At 35.4% G+C, this 10,773-nt stretch overlaps 1 protein-coding gene across 1 annotated transcript in view; it reads left to right on the forward strand.

Moving 5' to 3' along the window:
* LOC137651497 (polymerase delta-interacting protein 3-like) overlaps positions 1–10,773 on the forward strand; it is a 33,356-nt gene that overhangs the window by 16,434 nt on the left and 6,149 nt on the right. The window contains 4 exon segments of the mRNA XM_068384723.1: positions 5,442–5,664; positions 6,589–6,793; positions 7,157–7,218; positions 8,126–8,219. Coding sequence (XP_068240824.1) covers positions 5,442–5,664; positions 6,589–6,793; positions 7,157–7,218; positions 8,126–8,219 — 584 coding nt within the window.

Here is a 10,773-nt window from a genome sequence, read left to right on the forward strand (position 1 = left end):
AGAATGCCTATGTAAGGGCCCCGTCCTGGCTGCTAACTGAAAAATTTGAGAGGTTGCTACCCCCTTTCCGATAGACATTGCTGAAAGAACTGGGTTTTGGTTCCTTGATTTACAGCCAGAATCCATAAATTGGGTCTAGGTTATTTAGGATACTTTATGACTACTAGGAAAGCTACTACCTTGGTTAGAAAAGCAGGATATTTTAACACCAATGGCCTCCAACAGAGATGATAGCCCATTAAGGAAAGATAATAAGAAAAGAAGGCGTGCCGGAGTGCACCCTCAAGCAAGAGAACTCTAACCCAAGACATTAGAAGACAGTGGGACAGAGACAATGGCTCCACCAAGGACTAGAAAAATATTGGAGTATTCTAGACAAGATGTTTGCCATTGCTATAGTTATTTCTACCCTTGCCAAGTGGAAAGTAGCCTCTAATTTACAATTGCATTGCAGTAAACCCTTGAGTGCAGAAGAATTTTTCTGTGAAAACTTTAAATTGCAGTTTGCAGCCTATTTGTAAAATTATAATTCTTGCCTGTTCCCAATTAAACTTGCCTCTGAATATTATGATGCCTTGAGAGAAATTACTTGATACCAGGGCCAGTAGAATATCATATTGGAAATTGTTGCCCCTTTGGTATAAATTATTATTACTAGCTAATCCACAACCCTAGTTTTGAAAAGCAGGACGCTATAAAGCTCAAGGGCTCCAGCAGAGAAAAATATTGCAATGAGGAGAGGAAATAAGCAAACTACAAGAGGAGTATGAACAATATAAAATGTTTTAAGAACAGTAATAACATCAAAATAGATCTTTCAAGTATAAACTAAAAACTTTTTAAATTACAAGAGGATGAGAAACATGATGGGAAAGTGCCCAAGTGTACCTTCAAGCAAGAGAACCCTACCCAAAGACTGTGGAAAACCATGGTACAGAGGCTAATGGCACTGCCAAAGAGTAGAGAACAATTATTTGATTTTGGAGTGTCCTAGAAGAACTGCTTACCACAGCTTAAGATTCTTCTACCCTTGCCAAACTGAAAGTAGCCACTGAACAATCGGTGTAGTATCTTTAGAATTGAATCGACCGAAGTCTAGGAAGAGTGTAGAGCAACCAGGGGGATTTTGCTCATAGTGTGTTTAAAAGCTGTTACAAGGAACTAGTGCAGTGTGCTTTACATACCTAGTGGTATTTGGAAAACCTTTGAATTGTGAACAGAATTTTAGGCAAGAAGAGGAATAACCTTGAAAGATGAAAACTTTGATAGCAAGTGAAGATTACGATGATGATAGTCAGTAAAGCCAAGCATAAAAACTTTATTCAGCAGAACTATATTAATTATTCATCCAATCGCATTACCATGATGGCTGCAAAGGAAGGAGCAAATTGGACAATGTTATGTTATGATCCTCATTTAATCTATAGTCATTATAACAATAGACTAGCCATATTTGCCTGGGGAAAAAAGAAAACTTGCCATTGTGATCCATAAATCAGTGTCAAGGAACATTTAACCCCCAAAAAATAAGTAATATTCAAGCCTAGTAGACTAGATCGCTTAGGCATGTATTTTGGCAGGATTGGTTCGCCTGAATAATGATTTTTGAAAGGGGTACTTATAAAAATCTTGAATAGAGCCTTTATACTAATGCAGCACCAATTTTACGCTGGTACACATACTATAACTTGAGTGAAGATGCCGTGTTGATAATCGCCGTCAAAAGAGCAGAAGGATTTTAGACGCTCCTAATATCCGAGAATCTCAAGGTGCACTGGGATTACTTACACCTGTGGTAATATGAGAGTAATGATCTTTGATATTGACTAAGATCATAGAGAAAATAATGAATAAACTGCATGGGAATCTTAACCTACCCCTGTTTAGATGGTGCCAGCAGTTAGGGCAACTTATTTTCTCTTTCCATGGGTAATTGTGTAATAAAAACCATTACTTTTCCATCGTAGCATTGTTCCGCAGATGCCAGTACACTTGCGAAGCGGCTTTGTACTCGAAGAAAAGATTTTTTATATGAAAGATGAAAAATTATGTTTGTCCTTCCAGTATGAAATGACTTTTTCATTCTTGTCCCCAAATGGTCATTTGAAAGTATAGTATGCTGAATGTTGCTTTAAGAGGGTTGTGTAATTGAAGTACTGTATCTGAAACTTGTCAATTTTCAATAAACACTAAATTTGCTGGCTAGAAAATTAAGGCAATTGTAATGGTAATGCAATTACTCCTGTTATGAAGATTACCTAATCTGACACTGGCTTTCATTATTATTACAGGTGAAATTTGATTTTGCCAAAAAGAAAATTCTATGAGAGAAAGTCGACCAAAAGAGCACAGAGTATGGTTTTCATGGTGATGTTAATAATCTTGATTTGGGCAGTGATGATGATCGGAGGAGATTGATGTAAAGTATTCTATAGGAGGTTTTAAAGGGTTGTACTACGGGGTTCAAGTGAGTTGACATCGTGTGGGTACCTGCCGTAAGATTACTATTCACATTTGGTGGAGAACAGGAAGGGTATTTTAATACTATTTCTTTTTGAGAGTGGAAGTTGGTTGAGTGATTGGTAAGAGATGCTTTTTGCAATATCCCCTGAAAGGGTTTTTTGTATAAAAAAAAATGTGAAGTTGTAACACCTGGGAAAAGTATTCCAAAACTTTTAACTGTTAGAGCTTTACCTAAATGTTTAGTCAAGAAAAATACTTAATGTGGGTTTGTTATACAGAATTGAATTTCTGTGGCTCAGGGTTGGGCTCTGGTTTGTGCAATGAAAGTATGTTTAAAATTATTTTGTCAGTTTTAGTCACCGTACTTTTAAGCTGTTTACAAACAAATGCATAACCTATGGTTTTACATACTGGAACAAAAATGGTCAGTCACACTTAACCTATTAAGTGTTAATCATTTTATTTTTTATTAGAAGTAGTTGTGAACTAGTTGCTAGTAAGTCGTGCTTCTAGTTAAAGATTTAAAATGGTCAACACACCAAGTTGGGAGTGAACGTCTGTAGTTGCTGGTATTTGATAGATACAGTAATGCTAGTTCCAAATGGCCTTTCCATTTTCCATGAATTTCTTGAGTTTCTCATTCATGGTTTTTTGCCTTTTTTACACCTCAGAGGAAAGTGGTTGATACATGTTAAGGTTTTATAAGGCAACTTCTTTCCCTTGAACATTGTGGCCTTTTGCGTTAGAAACTGGCTCTCTCTTTTTTTTTTTTTTTTACACTGCAGAAGAAAGTGAAAGTGGTTGAGACATGTTAAGGTTTTATAAGGTAACATTTTCTCTTGCACATTGTGGCCCTCTGCGTTAGCAACTGGCTTTTTCTAGAAGTCTAATAACTAATTCTAGATTAATTGGAATATATTTAAAAATTTCTTATATACAAGAAATCTTTCTGTTTGTACTACATAGAGGAAGTCAGTTACTTGTAAGCATTTTTTTGCTTGAATTAGCCAGTGTGTAATTTAATCTTTCTCTTGTGATCTTACGTAGTTTCCATTGGCCTTGATCTTCCTGTTATTCGTAATACTGTAAAGGTATTCAATCGAAACCTTATTTTTATCCATCTGGATACTGCATGAAAAGTAACTAATGCTCATGTTAATTCATGAATATCTAGAACTGGTAGTATATTGCTATTACATAGGTATTAAAGGTTTTCTGCTGATAGCACATTAATGCACATTATATTATAACTTTTTTTTGGGGGGGGGGTCTTTGCATTCCAACTGTTATTTAGGAAGGGTAGTCTTATGATACTGCATTGTGAGTTGAATACCACATTTGAGTATAATGTAAATTTAACCCTTTTACCCCCAGGCTATTTGGAACTTTCCAACCCTTAACCCCCAGGCTTTTTTTTTTTTTAGAGCAAATTTTGTCATATATATTTTTTAAATTGCTCTAACAGCCTTAATTTTCATCAGAGAGAGGTCAGGTTGGTCTCATTCTTTTGGAAAATGCCTGAAGTTTCTCATAAAGTTATCAAAAATGTGCAAAAAGAAAAATGTAAATTGTAGTATTTTTGCAAGTACGTATCAGTACATCCATGGGGGTAAAGGGATGAGTTTTGTGAAACGTACCAGTACGTCCATTGGGGGTAAAAGGGTTAAGGAATATCTTGGAAAACTCTTGTCCTTTGGTAATATTGTAGATCTCTCTTGAGCCTTCTAGACGTGAAGGGTTTTTATCAGATGGTTTATTTCATTAGGTTACTAAGGCTTGTTTAAGGCTATTTCTAGTCCTAAGAATTTCTGTAACTTCCCATGCAGTTCAGTTTTAAGTTTTCTTACAGTATTTAAGAGCTGTTTTGGATGGGGGAGTTTTCTGTTTTAATAGGAAATTATTGAAGATCATTTAAGTGGGTTATATCTTAGGGTAGAGGGTTATTAAACGTACACTTGCTTAGTCAGCAAACTGCCATTAACCCTGTTAGAATATTAACTGCCGTGTTTTGTGCCGTTTCAATTGGAAGTGTAGCAGTTGGTAAAATACTTTGTCAGGAAAGGCAAGGGATTCCACTATCACAAAGCATTGCTCAAATAGTACTCGAGAATCCCATTTGGTTGAGCATTACTCAACTAATCCTCAGGAAGTTAATGTGCCTTCATTCAGGATATGTGATTTGGAAACCAGTTGCATTTTGCATTCCGAACAAGTTGTTGAAGTTTGACTTTTGACAATTTTTACTTTATAAAACTTAGAAAAGGTTAAAATTAGAGGGCTACTGCCCTCAGTGTTGACTCGCTTTGTGCCGTTGGCATTACGTGATGTTTGCAGTGTTCATTTTGGCCCCTAGCTTAATCTTGTCATGACTGATCCCTTGCTACATTCTTTAGCTTCCCCAAAAATTACATCATTACCACTTGGTTCTTATAATGCTGTCCATTCAGTGTACAGTTTCTGTCAACTACATAAATCCACATAAATTTTTTTCCCTCTGGCTCTTGGTAGTGATTCTATTTCCTATAAATATCTTTGATAAGCTTGTCAAAGAACTGAAAGGAGGACCCCAGGATCTATTGCAAATAGGAATATGTTCAGTTTCTTTTTTATCTTAATGGATGCATGTCAAGCCTTGTATATTTCTGGTGTTTATGCACTCATCACTTTGAAAACGGGTCCTCCGTTTCTTTTTAGGTTGTAGTTGCTCTCGAAACTTAACCAGAGATTCTCTGCTGTGTATATCGGCTACCGCAAGTCTTAATGGCTGTGGTTTTCCAGGTTTAACCTATTGTGTCCGGGTTAGTTTCTTTCAATTGTCACTTGAAAATCAGTAGCTAAATCAATGATTGTTCTTCCCCAAATATAAATTATTCCATAGTAATTTAGATACTATTCCAGTTCTAAATTTACATTTAGTTTGTTAGTTTCCCTATTAATAAATGTATTTCTTTTCCTTATAACAATTGACTTTATTTTAGTGAATGTGGGGCAAACCCGCATGAAGGGTGCTGCTGTTATCCGCACTGTGGCAGGTGCCAATAAGAAGATCATCAGAGGGAAGCCTGGTGTAGTTAGGAGAGCCGCTGTTGTCACCAAAGGAAACAGACCCGGTGGACGTATGCAGACAATGTCGAACAACGCTGGTGTTTTCACCATCAAGAACAACAATATGCGCCCATATGATACCTATGAAGTTGTCAAGTAAGTTTCTCTCTCTCTCTCTCTCTCTCTCTCTCTCTCTCTCTCTCTCTCTCTCTCTCTCTCTCTCTCTCTCTCTCTCTCTCTCTCTCTCTCTCTCTCTTTTTCTTTCTTTTTTTTTTTTTTTTAATCAGTCTACAAAAATAGACATGGGTGGAAATTGTGTTTGACTTTTTATAGAATACCAAAGGAAACAAAGATGGTATTCCACATCCTCTAATTTCGTAAAAGCTGTATGGCTGTAACCCCAATATCTTAGGATATATAAGTTCATTCAAGTTTTGTGGTCATGGTTAAGTTAATAGCTAAAGTTCATTCGCATTAAAAGCTGTGCTCATCTTAACATGTTTAAAGCACAAATTTTATCATTGGGAAGGCATGATTAGCTAGGTATCTCAATTTATCATTGTCACTATGAAGTAGAAATTACATTTAAATTAGAATGAGGTATTCGCTACTTCATATGTAAAATACCGTAATTGATGTAGGACTTTAACATTTTTTTTTTTTAATAAAGAATTGTTACTCTATTGGGTTTTTGCATAAGTTAGCTTTGCTGTAGAAGATTTTGAGATTAGTCTAAAGTCCATTATAGTATAATTAAATGATTTGTTGATTCGTATAAACATTGGCTGCTTTGTATTTTAATTATTTTATTTACGTAGAGAGTAGAGGTCCCCTTTTTGTTTTGTTTCATTTGTTGATGTTGATTACCCCCCAAAATGGGGGAAGTGCCTTGGTATATGTATGGTTGTACATAATACAATATTAGAAGTTTGGATTTTACTTTAAACTCTAGTTGCCAGTAGGAAATATTTCTAGATATTTCACTAAAATGCATTTTTAGATAGCGTTTTATCAGCATTGTGAAAGTATGCAGATTGGTATGCTATATTAATGTGGTTTTTTTTTTTTTTTTTTTTATAGTTACAGGCCTGAAGTACAGCTTGCCCCACGGGGACAGTCATTTGCGACGGGCATGGGCGTACCAACAGGAATGGATACCATGTTGGTAGGACCCGAAACTATTATTAGGGCTCGTCCAGCAGAACAAGTAGTCTATGCCAGAGAATACGAACCAGAAGTGAGGCCATCCAGACTTCGAATTACAACTGCCAATTCAAATTACAGGGTGAGGGAATGTTTTAGCTTTTTAAAATCTAGGTGTTTTGGAGCAAAACTGATATTTATAAAACTGGACTTTGAAATTATAGTTCCAAACAAGCATATTTTGTGATGCTAGTAATCTATGCTGGAAAATACTACTAGAAGTTTTAGTTTTTGTGTTAGATTTTGTTGGCACTAGCAATAAATTAAATCTTTGAAAATACTACTAGAATTTGTTATTAGTTTTTGTATTAAATTTTGTCACTAGCAGAAAATTAAATTCGGTTTTGAGTAATTTAAAATTTGAGAAGAAACCCTTGCAGGAAACTTTACTGGGGGTATAAAAAAGATAATTACGTAAGTCGGTCTTCTAATTCTTATGTTTCAGGTCGGTGGTCAACAGCAGTATGCAGATCAGTGGCAAGAATCATCATGGGAGGGAAGAAAACGGTTTGTTTTGGAAAATTTATTTTTAATGTATAGTTTGAGTATACGTTAAATTTTAATTGAGATTATTTCAAACATCCTTTTTACCCTGAACTGCAGTCTCTCTCTCTCTCTCTCTCTCTCTCTCTCTCTCTCTCTCTCTCTCTTCTCTCTCTCTCTCTCTCTCTCTCTCTCTCTCTCTCTCTCTGTGGGGGGGGGTTGGCGCTTGTAGCATCTTGCTTTTCCAATAAAGCTTGGTCTGTCTTGAATTGTAAGAATTTCTCTTTTTTCATTCTAAGTACCTTCCTTGCAGCTAAAACTTTAAATCTTCTCTTTTAGAATTACACTTCATTTCTGTTAGTAATTTACTGTAATACATGCTAATATAAATTTCCATAAATTGGCTGTAATGATACTTGTACATTTCTATTAGGATTGACTAATATATGGTACGTGTAGCGTAAATAAAATCATTGATCATCTCCTAAGATAAGCCATGTAAGGAAGGGAAATTTCAGATTACAATTCCTTTTTTAATGGGATATTGTTCATACTTGACTTATAGACCGAGGAACTTATTTAATGTGTAATATTTCTACTCCTTTTAGTGCCATAGACCTGTTTCTATATTTAGTTTAGCGCTTTTTTTTTTTTATAATAATAATAATAATACTTGCAAAACAAACTTTTATCAAGTATTTAATGTATCATTGGAAAGAAAAAATGTTTAGATGTATGTTGAAACTAATTTAAAAATATCTTTAATAAAAGTAAAAATTTCCTTAGACAAGTAATTTAATAATATCCAATTATGTATAGCCGCGTAAGTCTTATTCACTTAATCTAAACAGCTCTTGATAAATAATGGCTCTGTATTAGCTATTCGGACCTTATTAACTGCTGCTGAAATATGAAATATTGTCTTTTTCAGAGATTATTATGATGCTGTCGATTACCAACAAGTTTACCCTAAGAAGATGGCAACTGTTCAAGCCCCAGTGGTTCAGGCAGATCCTGGAACAAAGGTTTGTACACTGTTACCCTTGCATGTTTTAACTATTCATTTGGATTTTGCTACAGTTGATAGGCTTAGCTTGAAGTAATTGGGTTTCTCTAGACAAGCCTTCCTTATTAATGGATATAGTACACTACTGTTTTACTCTGTTCATACACTAATACAAATAAACCAGTCCTTATATTGCGTTTTCAGCGTACCTGGAAGCAGCCTGTTAAAAATTTCAACTGTCTAATTGGGTGGTAGGGTAGGGTAGCCTGTCAAAATTACAACAGAGTATCTAATTGGTGGTTGGGTAGGCTACTTTCAACTGCCAAAAAATAACTTAATGTACATTACTTCCGTCACCGTCAACTGGCCATTTTAATCTTTTTAGTTTTTTCTTTTAGGTAAATGTTGGTAGTTCATTATGCCCAAGGGATAATAATGCTGAAGAAATGTTGTGCAGTTTGTCAGATAGCTATTTTAACCAAGTTTCCTTCCTCCTCGTCAGTTTCACAATACTGTATGGTGGAAGGAAAGAGTTCTCGGTGCTCTGTGTTAAGACATGATTATAATATTGGCAAGGTTACCTTGTGCCCATAGGAAAGTTGCTTCACGCTTGTTCTCCACTATAATCAACCATTATGGTGATTCTACAATGTGCAAACAATGAAGGTTGTTTACCACTAGGATAACTTCAGGTAGTTGCCTCTTTTAATTGCATGGGCAGGGTACTTCACTTATTACCTGTGGCTTCTCAGCAGTCATACCACCCAAGAGAATGTGTTGAACCACTCTAGCTAGAGATCAATCTCAAGACTGGTATAGGTTCCTCTCCATGGTTTACTTGGGAGGAGCTGTTCTGTACCAAAATATAACTTAGGAGGGGTTTTCGGCATGAGATTTGGTAGCTCGTTCTACTACCGTGTACTTGTGTAAGTCGGAGCATGAGCAATGGTGATTAGACATTGGGCAGTTCACCTTGTCCCATTCCTGCCTGGGTGGGCCTAAGGTTGTTCCTTGACAGATCTTGCATCGTGGTCATGCCTAGTGGGTTGGTGCAGCCCTTCTGTTTTTTGTTGGATTTTTGTTACAATACAAACCCAAGAAAAAAATATTTAGAAAAGTTTTATAAATTTTTTTACTTTTTTTTCTTTTCTGCAGGTTGTGGTGTCAAACTTGCATCCTTGTGTAAGTGTGGAAGATATGGAAGAGTTACTTGGTACAGTTGGGTCTGTGTTCAGTGTCAGAATGGTTAGACAGGGTAGTAGCAGAGGCATTTCTTTGTAAGCCAAGATGATGCATACAGGTATGTAAAATTCTTGCATGTGCTTGTGATCCTATGTAACATTTAAATGTTAATTTTCACTTTGGATTAAATGAAACTTTTATTTGGAATAAATGAAATTAGAGGATGAAGTGGTTTTACTTTGTATGAATTCAAACTAATGTAATTGGCTTATATTTGAACCAGGTCAGTTGAATTATTCAACAACAGACAGTTGGATGGACAACCTATGATAGGTTATGGTTGTCAGAAAGAAAACACAGGTGGTGTCTTCAGCTCCTGCAAGGTCTGTTTTGAGGAATGCTAGGTGAGTACCAAAGTTCTGGAAATAATTTCTGAAGTGTTTATAGGTAGGGGGACATTTGGTAGCAGATAATAATTGAAACAGAAGGTATAATGCCATGGATAAAGATAGATTTTGTTTATTGAATGTCTTTCCTTTACCCATGTACTGTTTTGTTAGGATATTTTCATCAAAGCTTGGCAGGAATTTGTAAGTTGAAAATGTAATGTTTTGGGTATTGAAGAATTTTATTAATTAAACATTTACTAAGTCTAAATAGATTAACATTGCATAGTATCTACATATGGTTTATCAAGTGCAGGGTATCTTCAAAATGTATTTTGGTTACCTTAATCAAAGGTAAATCTACAGTAAAAAAAAAAAAAAAAAAAGTGAAAAGTTGTTCTTGTTTGGAAGTGTAAAAAGCAGAAATTGTGTGGGTTTTAAGAAATTGAACTCGAGGGTTTTTCCTTCACAATAAATTTTAGGTCTTTCTGTAGTTTGCTACTAGCATTATTCATTAAGTATTCCTTTAAATATCAAGAAATTGACTGATAATTTCTTATTGTTCTTTCAGGGGCCGTACCAGTTACTATGTACAGTGAAGGTAAGACATTCTTTATATTTTGATTAAACAATATTCTTATTTGCATTTTGAAGGAAGGTATTCACGTGCTTTACCCTGAAATATAATCTGACGGTTTGATAGAATCTCTCTCTCTCTCTCTCTCTCTTCCTCTCTCTCTCCTCTCTTCTCTTTTCTCTCTCTCTTTCTCTCTTCTCTCTTCCTCTCTCTTTTCTTTCTTTCTCTTTCTCTTTCTTTCTCTCTTTCTCTCTCTTTCTTTCTCTCTTTCTCTCTCTTTCTCTCTCTTTCTTTCTCTCTTTCTCTCTCTTTCTTTCTCTTTCTTTCTCTCTTTCTCTCTCTCTTCTTTCTCTCTTTCTCTCTCTTTCTTTCTCTCTTTCTCTCTTTCTCTTTCTCTCTTTCTCTCTCTCTTTTCTATCTTTTTCTCT

The sequence above is a fragment of the Palaemon carinicauda genome, chromosome 13 (assembly GCF_036898095.1).
Source record: "Palaemon carinicauda isolate YSFRI2023 chromosome 13, ASM3689809v2, whole genome shotgun sequence".
Lineage (NCBI taxonomy): Eukaryota > Metazoa > Arthropoda > Malacostraca > Decapoda > Palaemonidae > Palaemon > Palaemon carinicauda.